Source organism: Sinocyclocheilus grahami, unplaced genomic scaffold (assembly GCF_001515645.1).
Source record: "Sinocyclocheilus grahami isolate Dianchi unplaced genomic scaffold, SAMN03320097.WGS_v1.1 scaffold1550.1, whole genome shotgun sequence".
Classification (NCBI taxonomy): domain Eukaryota; kingdom Metazoa; phylum Chordata; class Actinopteri; order Cypriniformes; family Cyprinidae; genus Sinocyclocheilus; species Sinocyclocheilus grahami.
The window spans coordinates 56,964-79,816 of NW_015506729.1; the positions used below are offsets into that span (position 1 = coordinate 56,964).

At 37.9% G+C, this 22,853-nt stretch overlaps 2 protein-coding genes across 5 annotated transcripts in view; one reads left to right on the forward strand and one right to left on the reverse strand.

Moving 5' to 3' along the window:
- LOC107571112 (phospholipid phosphatase 1) overlaps positions 1–10,452 on the forward strand; it is a 14,669-nt gene extending 4,217 nt beyond the window's left edge. The window contains exons 2-6 of one of the 2 annotated variants that reach the window (XM_016257389.1): positions 2,053–2,204; positions 3,865–4,145; positions 6,162–6,219; positions 9,118–9,294; positions 10,205–10,452. In XM_016257389.1, coding sequence (XP_016112875.1) covers positions 2,053–2,204; positions 3,865–4,145; positions 6,162–6,219; positions 9,118–9,294; positions 10,205–10,324 — 788 coding nt within the window. In that variant the 3' untranslated portion in view covers positions 10,325–10,452. The remainder of the gene's footprint in view (positions 1–2,052; positions 2,205–3,864; positions 4,146–6,161; positions 6,220–9,117; positions 9,295–10,204) is intronic. The other variant, XM_016257388.1, reaches the window with a different exon arrangement.
- A 166-nt stretch (positions 10,453–10,618) lies between these two features.
- The window catches only part of LOC107571110 (superkiller viralicidic activity 2-like 2), a 36,431-nt gene continuing 24,196 nt past the window's right edge, over positions 10,619–22,853 (reverse strand). For all 3 annotated transcript variants that reach the window (XM_016257386.1, XM_016257385.1, XM_016257384.1), the window contains 6 exons: positions 19,390–19,553; positions 19,099–19,204; positions 16,183–16,239; positions 13,290–13,452; positions 12,113–12,217; positions 10,619–10,856 (listed from right to left, as the gene is read on the reverse strand). In XM_016257386.1, the coding sequence (XP_016112872.1) occupies positions 10,804–10,856; positions 12,113–12,217; positions 13,290–13,452; positions 16,183–16,239; positions 19,099–19,204; positions 19,390–19,553 (648 nt within the window). In that variant the 3' untranslated portion in view covers positions 10,619–10,803. The remainder of the gene's footprint in view (positions 10,857–12,112; positions 12,218–13,289; positions 13,453–16,182; positions 16,240–19,098; positions 19,205–19,389; positions 19,554–22,853) is intronic.

Sequence of the window (22,853 nt, forward strand, 5' to 3'; positions counted from 1 at the left end):
AGCTCTGTGGCATGCCAAAAATAGAAACCATCCCTCCGACTGAAAATGTGACAAGACGCTTCCATGATAGACTACAATCTAGTTGTGCAGATGGTGATGCACTACATCTGTTTGATGTAGACACAGTGTCGGAATAGAAACATTTGGGCAGCTCTGTTGCACCCAGGCAGTGTTTTTGTTCCTTTGTGTAGGGATACTCTGGGCATGTTGCTTTTCATTAACTTCTTCGGCAAGGATGTCCACCAAGTACAAGAAATTACCTTAATAGCTGTTTTAGATTAGCTCAGATTTGAGGTATTTCGGGCTGGGAATGTATTTAAACGCACCCTCCTTCAATCTGCTCCTGCTGCTTTTTTTTTTAGAAGCAACGGCAAATTGGGCAGAGTTTGTGGTTTTCATCATGAGAGGATTCTTGGGTTTACCAACTAAACCACCGAAACTTCCTGAATATGTTTAGGAAGGGTCACTGTTTGGTCACATCTCAAGTACTGATGTTCAGGCGGCTTGCTTGTTAGCATAGTTAATTGCATAAATATTTGTATCAAAACTGTTTTAACACAAAATTCGGGAAAAAAATAAATCTAGACCTGATGGAAGGCGTATCTAGTATATCGTGATCCATCTAGAATGTGATAAGAGTGGATAGTTGATATCGTCACAGATGGCATACTCGCTCCTCTTAGACATTTCTCCAAAAGTTTTAGCATTCCTTTCCATGAATAACCCTATATGACTTCTATCCCATAACCTACTGGCCTGACAAAACCTCAAACTTTCCATAGTGCAAAATTTGGGTTTGACCTCTATGCAAGCAATCTTTAGCTTCGACTTGCCTGTCCAGTCCAGGCATCGTCCAAGTGATGATCGAAACAACCGATCCGTGCGGTGTTAACATTACACTAGTGTTCCCGACGACTCTGAAATCCCATACATTCAGCCAGCACATCACAGACCATGACAATGCAGCTTTCACTGGAGATAGAGAGACAATACGGTGTCATTTTAGGAGACTTCGGTTGGCGCTGGGTAACCTGCTTTGATCCACATGTCTGATATTAGCTCTTAGCGGATTGAGCGGTTCATGGACTTTACACACACACACACACAAACATCTCAGCAGACCATATTCACTGCATGTTGGGTAAATGTCTTAATCCCGACCACATGCTTTGCTGCCACGCTTGAGTAACCTTCTTGTCCCCAACAGGCTTGTAAAGTTTTTGCTGGTGGCGTCTTACAACAGTTACCCTCCCTGCACCTTTGTGATGTTTATATTGCCACTTTAATGTTTCTAACTGTGGTGGAGCAGCATTTAATAGCTCTTTTATAACAAAACGGTGTGAAAAAAAAACATGGGAAATGCAGTTTTCTAAGAAACTATAAAGCCTTGTTCACACTGACCAAAATTGAGAGTTGACTATCCAGTATGGGTGTGTTCAGCAAATGTGGCGTCTACCAATGGAGTTTCCTGAAAAGTTAATGTTACTGTGAGTGTTTACAGTGTTCTATATGATTGGCAGATACAGTGATATAATAAAATGATGGAAAACCGTGTCAGCAACCTTGAGCCATAAAATCATTGTCGGTTGTGAACAAGGCTTGAAAGACAGGGGAAAAAAGTATTTCACACCATTTGCTATATTTAAATGTGCAGTTGTACCTATTATTCATCGTTTTGACTAGATCTACTCGTAATCAGAGCGTGCCATTGAATCATTTGAGCTTTGACGAGTTTCACTTCCCATGTCGACTACAAAAGCATTGGAGAATGAAAACAAAGCCAAAAAAAAAAACTTACTTTAACAAGAATATCCTATACATTACTTAGACAAAGTGTAACTTTTAGCAAAATTCAGCCACAGCTGCCACACCACCTACTTGCTAACCCTTTGTTCATTATGTGTTAAAGAAGAAGATTGAATGTCTATCTCACAGCTTTTCTTTCTGTATGAGCACCTCCCAGAGAACAACCTTTTCTTGAATTAGGGAGAATAGTGTATGAGACACTTCGTTAACCTCTGTTTTTTTTTCTCTCACTGCTTTTTTTGCTAGTTGGTGTCCCGTTTGCAATACTCGCAATACAACAAAAATCATTCAAACGAGGATTTTTCTGTAATGATGACTCTATCAACTACCCATATAAAGAAGACACCATTTCTTATCAGTTATTAGGAGGAGTAATGATTCCGATCACTGTGCTTACTGTAAGTGCCCATCTGTTTGTTACATTAGCAGCTCTCATCCCCTTCCTGTATCTCTTTCCTTCTCTCATTATGCCTATATTTGTCGCGTGCTTCTCTGGTCAGTACGTCTGTTCTCATGCCAGCTTGAGAAATAGGACTTTGAGATCTAACCACGAGATACGGTCCTGTAGATAGATGTTTAAAGGGATAGTTCACTCAAATCTGAACGTTCGGTCATTATTTACTCACCTTTATGCTGTTCCAGACCTGTATGATGTACTTTCTTCTGTTAAACACAAAAGGAGATACCTTGAAGAAATTTCATACTGTCATTACTGTCAAATTTCTTTTGAACTTCCACATATTCCAACTGCTGGACACATTTGTAATGAGAAGTTGTTAATTTATGCACACATTTAAATCTTGGAATATAGAGTCATATGGACTACTTTTATGGTACTTTTTGAGTCTTGCCAGTTTCTATGTGCTTTTAGTGTTGGAAAAGATTAACAGACATTCTTGAAAAGAATATCTCAGACATTGTTCCTTAAAAGAAAAGAAGTCAAATGCATTGAAATGACATAGAAGTTAAAAATGTAAACAATTTTTTTTGGGTGAACTATTCCTTAAAAATTAACATTTTAGCAGTATTTTAACTGATTTGAACAGCAGTCAACTCTTGTAACAGACCTTTTAAGAGACAAAGCCAACCAATGGAGCGGAAACAATGTCTTCTGGTCTTCTACCCACATATATATTTTCTCATAAAAGCCCATATACGACAGACAGTCTTGTGGTGAGATGTTTAGACTAGAGTAGGAGTCTCTCTGTGGTTACATCTCATAACTGTTTCTTTAATTCAGGCTTTTTATCTTGTATGATAGCATCTACAATTCAGCACTATCCTTTCAAGAGTTTTAGAAACATAATTTAATTTAAAATGTTTAAAATGAGCTTACCCCATTATGGATAACATTTCCTACATATACACAGACATGCACATCTATATAACCTCACAGTCACATATGTGAGCTCAAAGCACATATACCTCTGCCTAAATGTTATTAAAATGCTTGATTTAGGTTACTGCTAATGTATATTTTAAAACTGCAGCATTTTATGCATTTCAACTTGCATATATTAGTACAGCAAAAGAAAAGAAGAATTGTATCATTTTAATATATATTACTCAAGCTCTATAATTGATCATTGAGAGAGAGAAGGTAATACATACTGTAGTCACTAGATTATAGTCAGTGTAGACACATTATGAGATTTAAAAAAAATAAAAACATCAGAAGGAAAAAATCCAAGTCAAACATGGCTTGTGAAAACTAGACATGAACCAGGGATCTTACGACTTGTGGAATGAACTGTAGTTAATGTCAAAATATGGTGTCTACTCTGATTAAGGCCATTAGGGATATCCTCTAAAGGAGGTAATGCAAACATGGGTGATGTTAGGGACATTTAAGGGAAATACTTGTGATGGCTGCATTGTCAAGTGCTTCTACTGTTTGATCTTGATTTTATTCTTGTACTTGTGGGCATCCTTATTAGATTCAGAAACAGTCCTCAAATATTTTCATATCACAAACACATGACTGGCTGTAACAAATGTTTTGACCATCTTACCAGGAAAAAGAAAAGTAATGTTTCTTTGCTTCCTCTTCCATCACAGATGATCATAGGGGAGTGCCTTTCAGTCTATCTAAGCCGCATCAAATCAAAGTCTTTCTGTAACAGTTATGTGGCCTGTGTCTATAAGGCCATTGGCACCTTCTTGTTTGGTGCCGCCATGAGCCAATCACTCACTGACATTGCCAAGTACTCCATCGGCCGGCTGCGGCCACACTTCCTGGATGTGTGCAAACCGGACTGGACGCAAATCAACTGCACAGGAGGAGCTTACATTGAGGACTTCATCTGCATTGGGGATCCAGCCAAGGTCAATGAGGGAAGGTACGTAAAACTCCCTTATAGGTCACTAGTTGTTACTCTTTACCTTAACACAGGGGTGCCCAAACTAGCTTCTAGAGGGCCACTGTCCTGCAGAGTTTAGCTCTAGTCCTAAATCAGAGATGGTCCTCACTGCAGAACACAAGATCCAGGGGGCGAGGTTGGATCCAGATCCAACTCCTCCCATCTTCCATATCCCTAAACCTACCCATCTCGACCCCTAAACCTACCATCTCCACCCCGATCCCTAAACCTACCCATCTCTGCCCCTAAACCTACCATCTCCACCCCCTGGATGGATCTTGTGCACTGCAGTGAGGGTCTACTGTTAAATCAGGGTCACTCAAAACTTCTAGGTTGGTGTGGCGCTCAACTCTGCAGGTACTCAAGGAGCAGAATTGGACACGCCTGCACTACTGGGTGTCCTGCTCTGGATGGATGGAAGAGTTGCAAGAAAGGTTTTTTCCTTGAGGTGGGAAGTAGGAATCCCTCAACTTTGTTCTTTAATGTGGTTCTATCCTGGAAACTTCCTACCCAATCTAGCCTGCATCTGCATTCATTATTAGACAAGCTTGTCCCTCGAAATAACTTTGCTTTGGAACCTTTTCGGATAGGTAGATCTCATATGGAAATGAGGTGTAGTTCTAGCGATTTACAGGAAAGTGTCCAATTAGCAGAACCAGTTCTATTGTGACCTCAAATATGTCATAAGTACTTTATATCTGGCATTGAGAAGAAACTCCCTAATTAAAATTGAAATTAAGGCTTCTTCCAATGTGAACCCTTTTTGGATCAGTTGTCCACACCGTTGACCACCCAAGCTTGGTGGCAATCTGTGGTTCACACGCAGTAGTGATCTCTAATCCTGCGGTTAGCCATTTCAGAGCACGCAGGCTTTGTTTGGGTTCTTGGGCCAGACTCAAGGCTAGCAGTATCCCAGGCCCTCTCAGAATGCTCTCGTTTAACATGGGTGTGGTTCCCGTCTCTCTCTCTCGGAAGAGCACCTCTTTAGTGGTGGTCTAGTGTTTGCCTAGGAGACGATGCCGTTTATAGAACAAATAAAGAGCAGTTGAGGGTCTGAGCCCAGAATAACCCAGATCACCTTTCACACGAGTGTTGTCCTCAGGAAAATGGAGTCTTGTTGATAGGCAAGCAAGTGTATTTGCTTGTTAAAGGGTGAGAGAGTCATCCAGGTCTAGTTCAAACAGTCCAGTCATAAATTATTTAAACATCTGAAGTAGGTCTTCAGTTCTTTGAGTCCGTGTTGCCCTTTCGTTATATTTTATCCACATGGAGTTCAGGCACACTTCGAATAGGATCTGCAGTGCTTTATTTTAGCTTCTCCACCGCACAGATAATTCGCTTTAGCTCTGCTTTGTCTCTTGTCTCATGACCGGGTCTGTAATTCAATCAGCAAACAAGAACATAAAGATCTAGTCCTCATTATAATTAGCACACTGCCCAGATCTGGTTAAACTCTGCTTTTAAGTAGATTGATATGAAAGGAGCATGTTTGCAGTGGTTGAGTGTATGGCAGTTGTGCTGCTTGAATGATTCAAGTTTTATTTGGCGTCAGCCACTAGGCGGATGCTCCTAGTCGACAAGAGGCCTAAGCTTAAGTAAACAGGAACACACAAAAGCCTGCCGGATAGCCAGACCACCCTCCCTCTCTGACGTTTTCCGCATGTCCCCTGCCCCGACCCCCATCGGTCAGCACGCGTCTCCCCCGAGCATGCCTTTATCATCCGGAAAAGGGTGTGTGTTTGTGCTTTTTAAAGGGAGTGTTTTGTGGGACCAAATGGGACAATGCAAATCTTTGCCTAGCATGGGGTTCAGTGTTAGGATTCCATCCTGCCAATTTGTCCAAGTAATTCTTAGTTTGTTTACAGATTTGCAAAACAAATGTCAGCTTTAACTAAAGGCTTCGTAGTGTTGCACAAGTACATGTCTGCATGTAGTAAGTAATTAAGCAGCCCTTCTGTGTTTCCCACATTGATTCTTCAATTGTTTTTGTTGCAGACTCTCATTCTACTCGGGACATTCGTCATTCTCCATGTACTGTATGCTGTTCCTGGCAGTAAGTGTCATTTATTTATGCTTTACCCCAAGGGGATAGCCCAACTGAAATACAATATTCTTTTGTCATTTATGCTGCCTTCACATGCTATCGGAATTATCGTAAATACCAGTTTCCTAATCGGAAATTAGACGTGAACGCCTCCTCAATTCGTATTTAATTTTGAAATAATTTTGATACCAGAGTTTCCGAGTTGGGTGGGTCATAATCTTTAAACATGGTGAAGGGGACAACCATTGCTGCTGTCAATGCTGTTCTCACAACAACTACATCCCTTTGTCTTGTCGCTAAAGTAGTGTATTTATAGGCTAGATATGAACGATCATTTGAAGCTTATTGTATGTTTTATAAGCAGTGAAATAAGCATGTATTTGACCAAAATTCCAGAATTGTCCGCAAACTGCATATATTGCATGGTGAATGTTTATGATAGTCAACCAATGGGATGCTAAATTTTATTCTTTCTGATATTAAATCACTTGAATACGACAAGCTTGTATTCACAACTTCATAAGTGGGAAATAGGAAATTTCCGAAAGCACGTGAATGCAGCATTACTTACCCTCATGTCGTTCCAAACTTGTCTGTCTGACTTTTTCGCTGAAAAAATGTATTTTCATACATTGAAAGTCAGTGGGGACCAATGTTGTTTTGGACCTTATTGACTTTTAGTTTATGAACAAACAGTTGATGTTTTGAAGAACTGATTCTTCTGTTATACAGTAGAAAAAGGAGTCATGAGGGTGAGTAAATAAGACGCTTCATTTTGAGGTGAAATATCCCTTTGATTCACAATTCGTTCTTAAGTATTTAAGTTATTTTTTTTTACTGTATACAGTACTGATGTTCTTGAATAATCAGTTAACAAAGTAACTACAATCAGCATTACATAAACTAATAACACACCAGAAGCAAACTGGTCTGGTGAATACCATCAATGTTTTTAAGTGATAAGGAAATGGTATAAATGTCTGTAGATTTATACATTTTACGTCATTGATTTTTCCATTGGAAAATGCCCATTATCTGTCACGCTGAGGTATATTGACTCAGCAGCAGAGTAATCTTAAGGAGTCTTATGTCATTCTGCTGAACTTCTCCATTACAGTCTTGTTAGCAAACACAACCTACCATAATCTTATCATGAGGGCACAAGCTTTAAGGACATGCGGCTAAAGTTCACAGCACATTTGGACCCTGAAATAAACACATCAGACCCGGAGTCAGTGCTCAAAGACAACACTGAAGTATTTTTTTTTTGACTGCTACCCTATCAAAATTATTTGACTCCTGATTCTGAGATAAACTGATCAAATTCAGATAAGAGTACAAGCATTAACCTAGGCGATAAAACGGTATCGGTATTTATCGACGGTACACCTTCTTCGATACCGATATAAAAAATGTTAGATATAATGCACGATATAGGCACGTGCTATGAGTGGCGCAGACAGCACACACAAACACGAACATGAGTGCTGTGCCTGCCTGTGATGAGGAGATTGTGAATAAAAAAAATAATAATATTAGTCGAATTTAAAATAAACATTTGCATTTGAATGCAAAAATAGTACAATGGAATGTTAGGTGTGCATCAGGGAGCGTCATCAGTGGAGCACGAGATGCGGTAATGATGATGTAAGTGACGCTGTAGTTTAATGTTTTGTTAGTCTAGCCCACGAGACGCGCAGTTGCTGCGTTATTCATTCAAAATATTAGGGAAATATAGTAGCTCAATGCGTAGAAGATCTTGATTAGGTTAAAACCGAAACCAAGCCATTCACACAGAACGCATATTCAGCGCATTTTTTTAGACGGACAAATATGACTGCTGCACTCGCGTCTCAGACAAGAGATGTAAACAGCCATGCAAAGAAAACGCGTCACGAATTTGTGGAGGTTTATTCCTTTTCACTGCGTCTCTTATGTTTTTAAAGGCAATCTGTGTGATGGGCGATTCGGCTCTTTGTATTAATCAATGCATAAATACGTGATGCTGTTTTGTTCATAATTGTTTATGCAATTTACGAAATTATATTTGATTTATGAGTTAATTTCGATGTAATGCACTTTTTTTATAGACGGTTATTTCCTTGCGTTAACAATTTAATGTGCTGCATTATTTTGCTCAATGCGCCCTCCTGTGGCCTCGGGAAACAAGCCAAAAGTTTAACCTATTTAATCTGCATATAAAACATTAGATATGAGATATATATGCTTTTAGAGGGGGTATTTTTAGGGACTCCCAATGATTTCTGGGAATCTTTGCCCAACGTGGGGTTGTGTTAGGATTTCTTCCCATCAGCTTGCCAAAGTAATTCTTTGTGTTTACAGAGATTCAAAACAAATGGCAGCTTTGATTTTAGGGTTTCATACTGTTGCACAAGCACACGTCTAACATGTAGTGCAAGTTAAACAGAACTTGTTTTGCCCACATTGATTCCGTGTTGCAAACTATCCTTCTACTCGGGTCACTCCATCAAACCTTTAAATGAGTAATTATTTTGACAAGACCTGTAAGGTGATAGCATGATGACACCCAGCAGAGTGTCAACTAAATTAACTTCAGTTGGTTGCTGTAAAAGGAAGTCTCTACATTGTTGGGAATGTGGAGCGGTTGCCTGTGGCGGCTTTGATGCATCAAGCCAGAATTTTTGGTGCATTCCCTTGGGCATGAGAACATGGAAAAACAAGCCACTTCGTAAACAGGAAGAATTAGGTAGCAGGGGATCTGTAGTAACATGAAAACACTGTAGACACAATCACAGTGTACTGAAGTCAACATGACCGTGTGTTAGTGAGATCATCAGCTGAACATGTGCGGTACGATTTCAGCAGGCAGCATATTTTAAACCGCTCACATACAATGAGTTTGAACAGGCTTTTCCTTTCTCAAAGCTTTATCTTCAAGCAAGAATGCAAACTGAATGGGCACGGCTCCTTCGCCCCATGCTCCAGTTCTTCCTGATCGCCGCCTCCATCTATACAGGACTGTCCCGTGTCTCAGACTATAAACACCACTGGAGTGATGTACTCACAGGACTTATACAAGGAGCCATCGTGGCTTTATTAGTGGTGAGTTATGCATTCAACAGCACACAGATCATGTATGCTTGCAGAAAATCAGTGAATTCTGCTCATTTAAAAGGAATTTCACTTGTCATTCCAAACCCATATTATTGTCTGATGTTCATGGAATAATAGAATCAGTATTATTTTAACTATATAGTGTTCATTAGGATTACCTTTAGAACTAAAATTAAAAAATTTTAAGTGCATAAGTTATTTCAGTTAATGTTTACTTCAGCATGGCATAATTTCCTATTTTGTTTAAGATTAACTTGAAGTACTAAAATAAAAACTAAAATTGAAATAAAAAGTAACAAGAACTTAATCTATTGAAACTTAAAAAAACTGAATTATATCATTTTAATATGAAAACAAAATATTAAAATGTTAGTAAAGCTAATAATATATCAGTGATACTAAACTAACACTGGTATTCATTAATATTTTCTTACAATTTCTCATTTTGTTTTTAAAGAATTAAAAAAAAATGTCATTTGTTTTAATCATTGGTACTTCGTTTTTTTGTTTTCATTTAACTTTTTATAATTTAAGCTTTATTTAAATTTAAAAAACAATTTTAATAGTTTGTTAACAGCCCTCAACAGAATTTTTTTAATTGAAAAATAATTGTCAATCTGAAATTCTTCAGCTAAACTCTAAAATTTCATTTACACCCAAAACAAGATTAAAAAATCAGTGACAAATTTCTGGATTTTCCCCCTCCCATCAGCCCCAGTCCCTTTTAATGCACATCTGTTTATGTTCCACATAAGAAATAAGTAGGGGTTTGAGTGACTTATACTTTCTGTTGTACAGTATAAGCACTAAAGTTGCTAAATATGAAAAACACTGACATTTCAGGCCAGCCCCTGTGACTATAAACCTCCAATATATCACCACCTCTCACACCCTACAGGTTTTCTGTGTGTCGGATTTCTTCAAAAAGAAGGTTGAACCACAGAGAGAGGCAGAGATCCTACACACCACCTTACAAGAGACGCCTACGAATGGAAATCATTATGAAAACCCAAACTAAACTATCACGAGCCTCTGTCGATGGGAAGGGGTTTCAGCGTGCACCCACTACGAGGACAGACCACTGCGGTGGAAACCTGTGAATGTAACCTTGCTTTGTGTTCTCCAGACGCCTCTTTCTGGGGCTCTCTCTATGGATGCTGTACCACGTTGCCTTGGCTGGACTGCTTCTACCACAGCTTCCTCTGTATCTCCAAAAACTAATATAAGTGTACCTCTATTAAGCCACAAAAGAAACTTTTTTTTAATCTGTATTAAAAAAAAAAAAAGATTCGCTATACAGACTTTTTAAAAAAATGTTTATTAAAATTGTTAAAACTATGTACAAAATGTTGCGCTTTTATGATGGAAACAAAAACCCATTATGCTCGTTGACAAACCAATAAAACGATTATGTTTCATTTAAATTCTGTCCTTCAGTGTTTTGATGCAAAATGAACAAAAACAATAGCAAACACCGAAATATATAAACCTCTGGATTCACAGGTAAAGACTGGCAGCAAACACGATATCCCTCTTAATCTTCGTTATGCCTGTGAAAAACAAGAAAATGTTTGAGTTGTGAAACAAAACCCATCAACCTCAAAGCTGTGTTCCAAAATCTAGTGTGCTGCCTAGCTAGACAGCATTTTAAGGCATCATAAACGCGCTACAAAGGCCATTCCCCTAAGTTATGAGACCTCGTTAACTGTTAGGTAATCTAATACTGCATAATTAGCTTAGCAGCATGCTAACATTCAACTCTACTGGAATCCATTTTGACCCAAGTATTTGTTAGCTAATGAAATTCTGTATAAGTAGCTTAGCAAAATGCTAACATCCATCTCTATCGGAATCGATTTGTGTGCGTGTTAGCTAATCGAATACTGTGCAATTAGATTAGCAGCATGCCAACAACAAAGTCTACTGGAATCCGTTCTGATCAACGTATTTTTATGCTTATTAAAACGCCATGTTATTAGCTTAGCAACATGCTAAAGAGTCTCCCATGTGCTTCACGTGAGGAGCTTTCGTGCAGGACGTGTACCGTGTGGAAATGCATGAATGCTGATGCTTCTAGATTCACAAGCTTTTTTTTCATACATTGTTTCATTACAAAAAGTGTCAGCTAGCAAGTCGTAATGTAACAAGTATACGATGGAATGAGACCAACGTAAACTCTATGGTTTTCCCCGTGTGGTAATTATGAGCAATTTAGTTGAAACGTACATTTTGTAGCTAGTTACTTGAATAACACCACATCCGATTTGATGGAACAGACATTTGAACAACTATAGCGCCCCCTTGAGTACGGAGGTCTGTTATAGCAACATTAATGAAAAACGCAATCATTCAGACCATATACTTTCTGCCCTTAGAAGTCAGCTTACTAGGTTTTAAAGGGAAAAAAACAAAACAGAACTATAGCGCCCCCTTGAGTACGGAGGTCTGTTATAGCAACATTAATGAAAAACCATTCATTCAGACCATATACTTTCTGCCCTTAGAAGTCAGCTTACTAGGTTTTAAAGGGAAAAAAACAAAACAACTGTTGTTCTGTAAATTAAATAATTCATGAGTCAAAATACAGAACCACAGTAATGAGATTGAGATATTGAGACACTGGATTGTGGATTTGTTTATCTTATGTCTCACATCCACAGGTTCTCAGAATGTGATCAATAATTAAATCTTTCCAAGACGGTTTACTAGTCAAGTGCTCAAAGCTGCCCACAATAAACTGGATACTCTTTGCACGTGGCGCTATTGAGCTGAATGAGTCACACCACGAGTCTAGAGCATGTCCTACCCGTGGCAAACTTATTCTCCAGCTCTGTGTTTCCAATGGCCTTGGCTGCCTGGCACATCTGCCTCAAGAGCTCCTCCAATCTGCGCATGCAGCGGATAATACTGCCTGAGAGAGAGAGAGAGAGAGAGAGAGAGAGAGTGAGTGTTAGTCCTCCTCGCACTTACTACATACCAACCACATATGGTCATTTTCAGTGCTTGTAACCCTTAGTTTCAATGTCCAGTTGTATTAGTGATGTTTATTTCTATGAAACTTTTCTTGGCACATGGGGTTTTGCTGGCATAACATTCGAAGATCTCTACAGAGACCAATTCAGTATTAGGCGAAAGGGGATGAGAGAAAGAGAATAGGGGAACTTCTCCAGTTTTCATATGACATCTCTCCCTCACTGCAATTTATCACTACAAGTGCTTTGCTGTTTGCTAATGCACATGAACGCAGCCAAAATCTCACTCAGGAGCTGGAAGCACAGATGGATGGGGGATTTTCTTGACAAGACATGAAATCTGCGTTTCAAAACACACGTCATGCTGCGGACAAGGCCAAATCTCAGAGCAGAGGCTTCTGGGAGAAGATGTGCTGAAAATACATTTTAAATCCTTTTATTTCACAACAGGCCCCATGCTGCACTTATGAAGTCAGGACCAAATACAACATCACTGATTCCTAATAGTTTCACAAACTAATTACATTTGCTCATTTCTGGGAAACAGGAATGATATGAAAATAGTCTTTTTATAGTAGAATTAAATATAAGCCATTGTCGGGATTTAGGTCATCAATCATCCATCCAAGCAAGTGCATTAAATGTCATTTTTTCCCCTCCCCAATCAGAGGAGCCATAACATGGACCAAACAACCACTATTAGATTGCAGATTCAAAATCTTTCAAATGTAAAATAAATAAAGCAAAAAAAAAAGTGTTACATACACTTAAAATGCATAAAATAATGCAAGTCTATATACCAATATAACAATATTTAATAAATATCCTGCTACATAAACACTCATGAGAAGTGACTTCCTGAAACGATGGTTTAAGGAACAACTAGCCAACTGAAAAGTGCCTTAAAAATCACAGCAATATTTACAAAGTGGCTTCAATTAAAACATAAAAATATAAATATCTGATACATCAATTTGTTGCGAGATATATTTATTGCGAGAGAACTAGTACCTTCAAAAACATCTGTCATTTTGCATATCTGAGAAAATGAGGAGCCGTTGGCCCAGGTGTAGACCACATCCATCAGGTGCGGGCGGAACTGGTTCAGGTAAGTGTCCTCATCCACGTCCAGCTTGGCCTCTGCAGACACCTTAGCAATACGCTTGGCACATTCCTACAACCACAGCAGAGCGCGAGTCATTCGTGACGATACGGGATCAGTTAAGACAAGATTCTAGATGCTTTGAGAGCTTATGAAGGTGACATTTCTCAGAGAACACATGGATTCAGAAGACTTATGGGGAACAAGATAAGGAAAAGAGCAGCTTGAACATTCTGCAAAATATCTCCTTTTGTGCTCCACAGGCTCGAAAAAATGACAATTTAAATTTTTTAAGTAGACTATTTCTTCTTAGTTTTATCAGTCCCTCCAGGATTCTGCGATTGCTGAATTTATGGCAAAATCAAGCAAACTCAGATTTTCCGCAGATTTTGGGCTTAGACCATAGACTGTATAAAAACATGGACGTAGTGTCCGTGACGTCACCCGTAGGTTTCCGAAGAGCGTTTTTGAAGCCTAAAGTGGGCAGAGCCGGCCGTCGCCATCTTGGCAGCGAGTCACTCTCGGATGATTGAAAAAGGGGAAAGAGGCGGGAGCTGTTTGCTGAAACCACGCCCACCTAGCTCGACGCCAGTGTCAGCAGCGGCAATCCACCTGTCACTCAAGTGGCCACGCCCTTAATTATGCAGAACTTTAAGGCTTAATATAATTTAAACGGATGAGTTATAAAAAAAATTCACCCCCCTCACAGCTGTCATGAAGGGCAAAATTAGCTATATAGACCAAAACCACTTTTTGTACCAGCTGTAAAAGCTTTTTTCTGCTGTAAAGTTGGACATTTTAACATGGGGAGTCTATGGGACTGACTCCCTTTTGGAGCCAGCCTCTAGCAGCCAGTCGATGAATTGCAGATTTAGTCACTTCCGTGTTGGTTTCACGAGAGAGAGCGGGAGGTTGCCGCTTGGCTTAGATGCGTTCCTTGATGTCATCGCAACACGGTGTTATATATTTTGCTTGTGTACTTACATTATCCCAAATGTTTCGAAGAATGTTTAAATCCAGAGAAATAAGCAATTTTAACTAGCGACACGGACCGTGTCTATAGTGTCATTGTGTTGCCTGCCAATGACGTCAGATTTCCAGAACCGAAAACATGGAAACACCAAAGACGCTTTAATATGTTGTGCGTTTTAATAGACCGGTGACGACTGCACAGAGTAGCATAATAACAGAACTTTCAAACGTATCTAGTATGATAAAACAGCGCTGATTTTTCCCCCACATACGCACGACCAGAAGGAGCAGAAGCTGTCGACTGTGGCATAATAAAAGCTCTGCTGCTTTCGAGCCGTGTGTCACACTCGTTCAGCGGCCTCGTTTCTCTTCGACGGCTTTCAGCCTCACCCTGCTTCATTCTACTATGTTAATAAATCATTAGCTCATCCATGAACATGATTTCTGCCCGACTCCCGTCGGATTGCATCGGCTGTGGGGATGAAGACCACAACTCCCATGACTCCACACTCAGAGGCAAAGGCGTAGTTTGATGACGCCGTGACTGTTTATTTTGAATACGCGCCCTCTAGCAGCGAAAATTACATATTGTGCCTTTAATGCTACAGATATCAGAATAAACACCACTGATGTGGAAACCAGGAAAAACATTGTTCAGTAAACACAAATCACCACCATTCACCATGGATTTAACATAGTAAAACTACAGGAACAACTTGTGGCAGAAATGGTCTAATGTTATCGAGTGTTTTTAAATGCTTCACACAACTTTCCCCAGCACTTTTAAGTTTTACCGAATTTGAAAGTTATATTAAATGTGATGACATTATTTGTTCATCCTTCATAGGTTGCCCCCATTTATAAAACTAAAAGTTTCATAATGTAGGAAAGCAAACACTTATTTAAAAATAAAAAATACATTAAATTACCACTAGTAGATGGCTGCAGAGAAGTACTTATAGGCTTATTAGCCATATCCACTCCCTAATATATATATTTTTGTATTTATTAAATTATATTTAGTCATTATGAATGACCATAATAAAAGTTCATTTGATCTGCATCTCAACTACCCAGACAGCACAAGTACATCTGTAAGATGTCTGCTAAAGATCTGGGAAACATCTGCTGTGTAATCTGATAAATGTCTTAAGAGACGTATTGCAGATGAGCAAACACTCTAAAAAAATACATCTTGCATATGTAAATGCAGACACCAAATAGACATCTCCGAGATGTACATGTGCGATTAGGGTGAGTGCTTTACTGTCAGGTGCTGGTGTCACCTTCTGTAGAACTTAATGGCACCGGTGCCCTCAAATGTTAGTCTGGAGCCCTACAATGGTTCTCAAAGTCAGAAAAGTCATAATGTTAGAAGAAGGTTGTCTGTGGTATATTTTAACTGCAAAACAATAAGAGATGCCGCAAATATCACTGCAAATTTTGAGAAAAGCCGCAGCAAAATCAGTCATTTTAGGCCGCAAAAATCAGAAAAAAGTCCAGCGAAATCCTGGAGGGACTGTTTTATGCTTGTTTAGTAGTGGTTTGGTCTAACTGAACAGTTTACCATCACGGCAACTGAAGCTGTGAAATGAGGTCATCAAACTGACCTACATGTGCCCACACACAAACACTTCACACAGTTAAAACAATGTCAAACTGTTCCAAACCACGTCTTTGGAGGATCAGACTGACCTACCTACTTAATCCGTGAATGCAAACAGAAGAGGGAGTTTAAGTGTTATTTGGTAAACAGTGCGTGTGATAGTGTGCCTGTAATGTGAAGAATTTCAGGGTGGCTGACTAAGTCTTCCCTCCCGAACATAGTACCTGCATCTGTCGCAGCGGTCCGGCCAGCTGCTCCGTCAGTTTGGGCATCTCGTTAGCCTGTGGATGGAGAGAAGCTAATAAAACAAGGGAATGAAGGGGCACTGTCAGGAACAATTATGCCAACTGGATTGAACACACAAGATTACACATCTTACACTTTCACTTTCAAAACCATGCGTAAAGGAAATGAGATCTGCCAGGCTTCATGGAAGAGGCTTTAAGTTGTGAACATTTGAGTCAGCATGGTGACTTCTCAACAAAAGTACAACCAGTATTTTCTGGTAATGATGCATAATTATTGACTTTGTTGGCGACCAGAAACAGATAAAAAACTGCATCATGTGACAAAAATTTTCTTTTGTTATTGCGTTAATGACAAAAAAAATGCCATGTAAAAATAAATTTTCCTGTGAATGCTTTTGTAAGCTATTTTTATTTTTTCAGCATGTTTTTGTATGATGGATATACCACGTGAGGCAAAAAGTTATTTAAATATTAATAAGCAGTAAAGCATTTGTTGTAATATTATTTTGTCAAGTAATTGAGGATTATGCCAAACTACTTACATTTTTCTTTTCAAGAATTCCATCCTTTTTTAATTGATTATGATTTCAGGACACTTATAGCAGATTTCTGACAGTGCAAAAAAATTTGAAAATAATTAGGAAATTAAAAACATGATAGAAGGGGTGTATTTTCATTGTATGAACTGAATTTTTAATGTGTTCTCATTTTTTATGTATTTAATTAACAGACCTGGACCAAAAAAAAAACAAAAAAACATTTGCAAAACCTTTAGCATCACACAGTATATACACGATCTTTTCTTTAAAATGTGACAACAAGATCGCAAATTCGTGAAAGTGAAAGTGAAAGCATCCAAAGCCCGGCTTATAACATAGCAAAAGAGGAACTTCCACTCTCAAAATTCAAATCACAAATACTACTACTGACAAAAAAAAAAGAAGTAGTTGAATGTTCACCACTTTCGTTTCCATATAACTATAAACTATGATAAAAGTTCATCAGCATGCATTGATTTATACCATGTTGTAGCACAAAAAAATAAATAAAAAGGATTGCGAGACCAAATGATGTGCTCATGCGACCAATTGAGAAAGTAAGTCGCAAAAGCGCGACCAGTGGGAAGAATGAGTCTGGAGCCCTGCACTGGGTCAACAAATGGTGTGTTTGGGTGAGACTATCTGTTTATCTGAATAATGGCACTTTACTTGCACTCTTTGGTTGCACAGGCGTTATATACCTCACCTTAGTGACCATGTTCTGTACTTGTGAATTTTCATAACCGTTTTGTTTTTGCTACTGCACTTTTTAAGCCCAAAGTACACATTTTGCACTTTCACTTTCTAAACCATGCGTAAAGGGAATAAGATCTGCCAGGCCTCATGGAAAAGGCTTTAAGTTGTGAACATTGAGTCAGCATGGATGACGTCAGTTAACTGTTAAAAATGTGGACTGACTTCTCAACAAAAAGTACAACCAGTATTTTCTGGTAATGATGCATAATTATCTGCCGCAAGTGCCATTGTTGGTGACCATATACAGATAAAACTCTGCATCATGTGACAATTTACTTTGGTTATTAATGGGTTTTTATTAAGGACTAAAAAAAATTCATGTAAAAATACATTTTCCTGGTAAGTTATTTATTTATTTATTTTCAGCATTATTTTTTTCTATATTTTGATTTCCCATTTAGTTTTTTCTGGATTGTGTGTTTTATGATTTAATACAAATTAATCATCTAATACTGTGTCTATTGACATGAACTTATAAAACTTCAAACAATCTTCTAATATGTAATCAAAATGGAAACAATATAATTTAGCAATTATTTACAGCAAATCATTTGTATTTTGTCTGTGTAAACACAAACATAAATTAAAACAAATTATAAAATGGATGTATAGATTTAAACAATTAAAATATATTTTGGTTGTAGGATATTCCTTAAAATTATTATTATTATCATTACTTTGACAGGCACATTTATTATAATAGTAATATATGTGTGTCGTAATTTCTTCAAGTTAAATCAAACTTTAATTTTGGTGGTTTATCATCAAGATCTTTGAGTTTCATTGTGTATTTGGTGGTATTTTTCCTCAAATGAAAAGCTTGTGAAGTGACTCTCAGCTCTGGAGATGAAGTTTTATTTCTGACTTGCTCATCACGCTTGCGTTACTTCCGAGTCCGACAACAGGACAAATGGATTTGGAGCTGTGTAGATAACTCTGCTGACAACCTTAAGCTGATGTAAATATGAAGATAAGTTTCTTGTCGTTTTATCTCTCCCATTTCTTTTTCAACAATGTGGACAAATTAATTAGCGCCAAAAAAGTTCAAGGCGCATGTGCGCATAGTATGCATGTATCCTGATTTTCCTGACCGCATGTACCATACTGATGATGATATTTAAGCCATGTGCACTATGCATACCCTAGTGTACACAAAGTATACTTTGAACTTAAGTCTTCTGTATGTAAATTACCTCTTCTGATTGGCTAAAGTCATTTCTCAAAAGCATTCAGATATTTTTACACCACAGCACTGTTTAACTTTTGATTCTGACTCCATATGAAATTGGAAAACTTCCAAATTAACAAAACTTTTCTTACAAAATGGCTTTCAAAATCTATAGTATCAAATGTATGGCATATTATTGATTTACATTTTGCTTACTAATTTGCATGTATTATTCAATGAACATGGCACATGCTTCACAAGTCTCAAACAGAAGCTGGGCCTTTGAATAACCTCATTCCCTGCATTCATGACCATCTCAAGACAAACACAACAGGTTATTTGGGCCCATAACTGTCATAAGCCATTGACTTCTCTCATATTACATCCCGACCACATTTCAGCATGTGCATGATGACATTTTGGCCTTACGTTTTCCTGGAAGACAAAGCAGCTGAGGAGCGCGGTGGCCTGCTCCGCCGTCAGGTCGTTGAACAGCCCGTTAAACACCATCTCTGTCAGCAGCAGCTCATCTGCACTGCAAACACACAAGAACACCACATGGTTTAGAAACGAGCCCGAGTGTTGAAAATAAGCGCTGTTTGAGAGTAAAATTTTGTTTTGTTTGCTTTTAATGCATGTCTGTTAGCACTAAGAACTAGAGTCATGAACAAAATATAAGTGTACGACCTTCGTGCTTAGAGTTTTTTTTTGGTAACCAACCTGCTGATCTCACAGGCCACACGGCCTTTCATCTCGATGACATCAGAGGAAGTGGCGAATCCCAGGCGCCGTATCACACGCTTCCTGCACTTCAGCTCGTCCATCTGCAGCACGGTACGTGCTTTTTTTAGCTCGCGCTTCGCCGCTTTAATGTCGCCTGCAATCTGAATCACACAAGCACACTGACAGTGAGAAAAGATGCACTTCCTGTTTTAAATGTATGATTTTACACATCAGAAACATGTAACATAAACATCCATTTTAAAAATGCATGTTCAAGGATGAAACAACAAAATAGCAGTTACTCAACGCACCTGTCGCACACACATGTACACCTTTTAAGGTCTCCACAAACAAACGACATGTGTAAACATGCACTTGAATGTGTTTTCGTACTCAGTTAAATCGTTTGCGTGTAACGCATTAAAAACTTGATGATGAAAAACATGGCTGAAGCGTAATGTTTTAACGCACTGAATTTACACTGTCACAACAGCATACAAAGCCAGTGTAGGCAGAGCGCCACCATCTGTCTAAAGTGCACGAAACACGGCAAAAATTTGTCTAACTTAGGAATAACTTAGCCAAGTCATGTGACTTTGTTCAATGTATTTCTGGGGACTGCAGAGTACTGTTTTTACTCAAGATCATTCACTATCCTTAATGTAATTTAGAGTGAATTCATGTGAAATTACTACTCTTTCTTTAAAAGAAAAAACTTAACTATATTCTTATTGTATAACATCACCGGCAATTCCATTTGGAGGTTTATGGAAATGACAGGAAGTGGGTATCCATTTCAAAAACACTCAACATATTTGTCATTAGTATTTAGCAGTATTATTTTTGTATTATTTATATAAAATTGTAGTATTTAATACTTTAAATTAACTTTTACTTTTAGATTTTCAGTTTTCATTCAATCCTTTTCAACATTTTTTTCATTAAAGGGTTAGTTCACCCAAAAATGAAAATTCTGTCATAAATTAGTTGCCCTCGTGTCATTTCAAACCCCTAAGACCTTCGTTCATCTTCGGAACACAAAGTAAGATATTTTTGATGGAATCTGAGAGCTGTCTGACCCTGCATAGACCGCAACGCAGCTGAAATGTTCCCAAGTCCAGAGACGTAGCAAGGAGATCTGTAAAATAATCCATGTGACATCAGTGGTTCATCCACAATTATACGAAGCTACGAGAATACTTTTTGTGCGCAAAAGAGAAAAAAAACGACTTTATTCAACAATTCGTCTCCTCCGCGTCACCCTGGTGCCATTTTGGAGAATATCTGCTGGACGTAAACAACACATGCTGATCTGTGTCAGCTGCGTCACGCCAGATTCGTTTCCTACATTGTTGTGATTTGATCTGAACGAAAACAGCGTATCCGTGTGACGCAGCTGACACAGAACAGCATACGTTGTTTTACGTCCAGCAGATATTCTCCAAAATGGCACCAGGGTGACGCGGAGGACACGAATTGTTGAATAAAGTCGTTTTTTTTCTCTTTTGCGCACAAAAAGTATTCTCGTAGCTTCGTATAATTGTAGATAAACCACTGATGTCACATGGATTATTTTACAGATCTCCTTGCTACGTTTCTGGACTTGGGAACATTTCAGTTGTATTGCGGTCTATGCAGTAACAAGATCAAAAATATCTTACTTTGTGTTCCGAAGGTCTTACGGGTTTGAAACGACATGAGGGTGAGTAATTAATGACAGAATTTTCCTTTTTGTGTGAAATATCCCTTTAATTTCAATAATTTTATGTGCTTGTCATTTTTATTAGTTTGTCTTTCACTTTAGCTTTACTTTTATTTCAGTTTTAGAAATGTTATTATTTCAACTTAAACTTAAAAATAAAATGGAAATGGCTCCTTGAGGACTTATCCAGTATTTTTTATTTCAGCTTTATTTCGAATAATAATAAAAAGAAATAATAGTTTTAGTAAACAATAACACTGAAAATGCCACTCATACACTTGATTGCAGCATTACATACTAGTCAAAAGTTATAAATGCTGTATTTAATCAGTCTTCAAAACTACTTAATCCCATTACCATTGGTGTGCTATATTTTTTCATTCCTTTAACTAGATTAATTACAGTCGCATTATTCAGAATGATACCACTGACCTGTAATGACAGAGCGGATTACATAGCTGACTAAATTATGTGAAAATTAGCTAGCTAAAATTAAATAATTAGCAACATTTCACTAAAAGAAAGAACCCAAATCAGTCCAGATAGCTAGCATTAGTTGAACCAGATAGGTTAATGGTGTTGGTCCGCTATGCTGCAGCTGATTTACCTCTTACAAGACTCATTGTCTGAGTGGCTCTAATGCCATTATCCACTTTAAGGCTTATCTGAGATCTTTCTAAAGCGATTCATACACAGACTGAAAACAGGACACTGAGAAGAGCTGAACTGTTTTCATGCAAAAAGGGCAAGAATCTCTCCCTCCTCCAGAAAACACATCCAACAATCAACAATACATACTTCAGCATTTAATAATCACGCTGTATTGTATATTACTAAAGCTAATGTGTGGTCTAAATGCCATGACCTACATTCATGCAAACTAGAGCATGAGCTAAATGAACAATTGTACTTCACAATAAACCAGAAACTATTTTCATATCCCACTCAAATGCATTCAAATCAAAAACATTTACAATAGACGACACACATTAGGCTATATTTTAAATGATTTAATTACATTATAAACATTCAGTATATAATCCAGGCATAAAATATTTTGGTAACACTTTACAATAAGGTCTCGTTTGTTAACATTAGTTAATGTATTAACTAACATGAACTAACAATGAGCAAGACATTTGTTACAGCATTTATTATTCTTTGTTAATGTTAGTTAACAAATAGTTATTTATTGTTTGTTCATGTTAGTTCACATTGCATTAACTAATCTTAACAAATACAACTTTTGATTTTAATAATGTATTAGTAAATGTTGAAATTAACTAAGATCATTAAATGCTGTAGTAGTGTTGTTCATGCTTAGTTCATGTTAACTAATACAATTAACTACTGTTAACTAATGAACCTTATTGTAAAGCGTTACCAATATTTTAAATATAAATTAAATACATTTATGCATTTAGCAGATATCAAAATAAGATAAATAATATAATTATAAGCAATGTAATTTATACAGTAAATATTTTCAGTATTACAGTATTTGTATTTACAACACTGTTCCAGAACAGTTTAACCCAAATATCCAAATGTGTGCAACACATTTTATGGAGGACTGTTTACCGCTCCTGGGAGAGTAAAGTTAGACTACAATGCCGGCAGTTCTGACTCACGTAAGTACGTTTTCATTTAAAGGATTTGTCACTGATGATTCAAACGCGAGTTTTGGCCAGTGTAGAGTAGCACTTGTTGTTTGACATTTCTCTGATCACAAATGCAGACAGAGTTTTATGTTTACGCG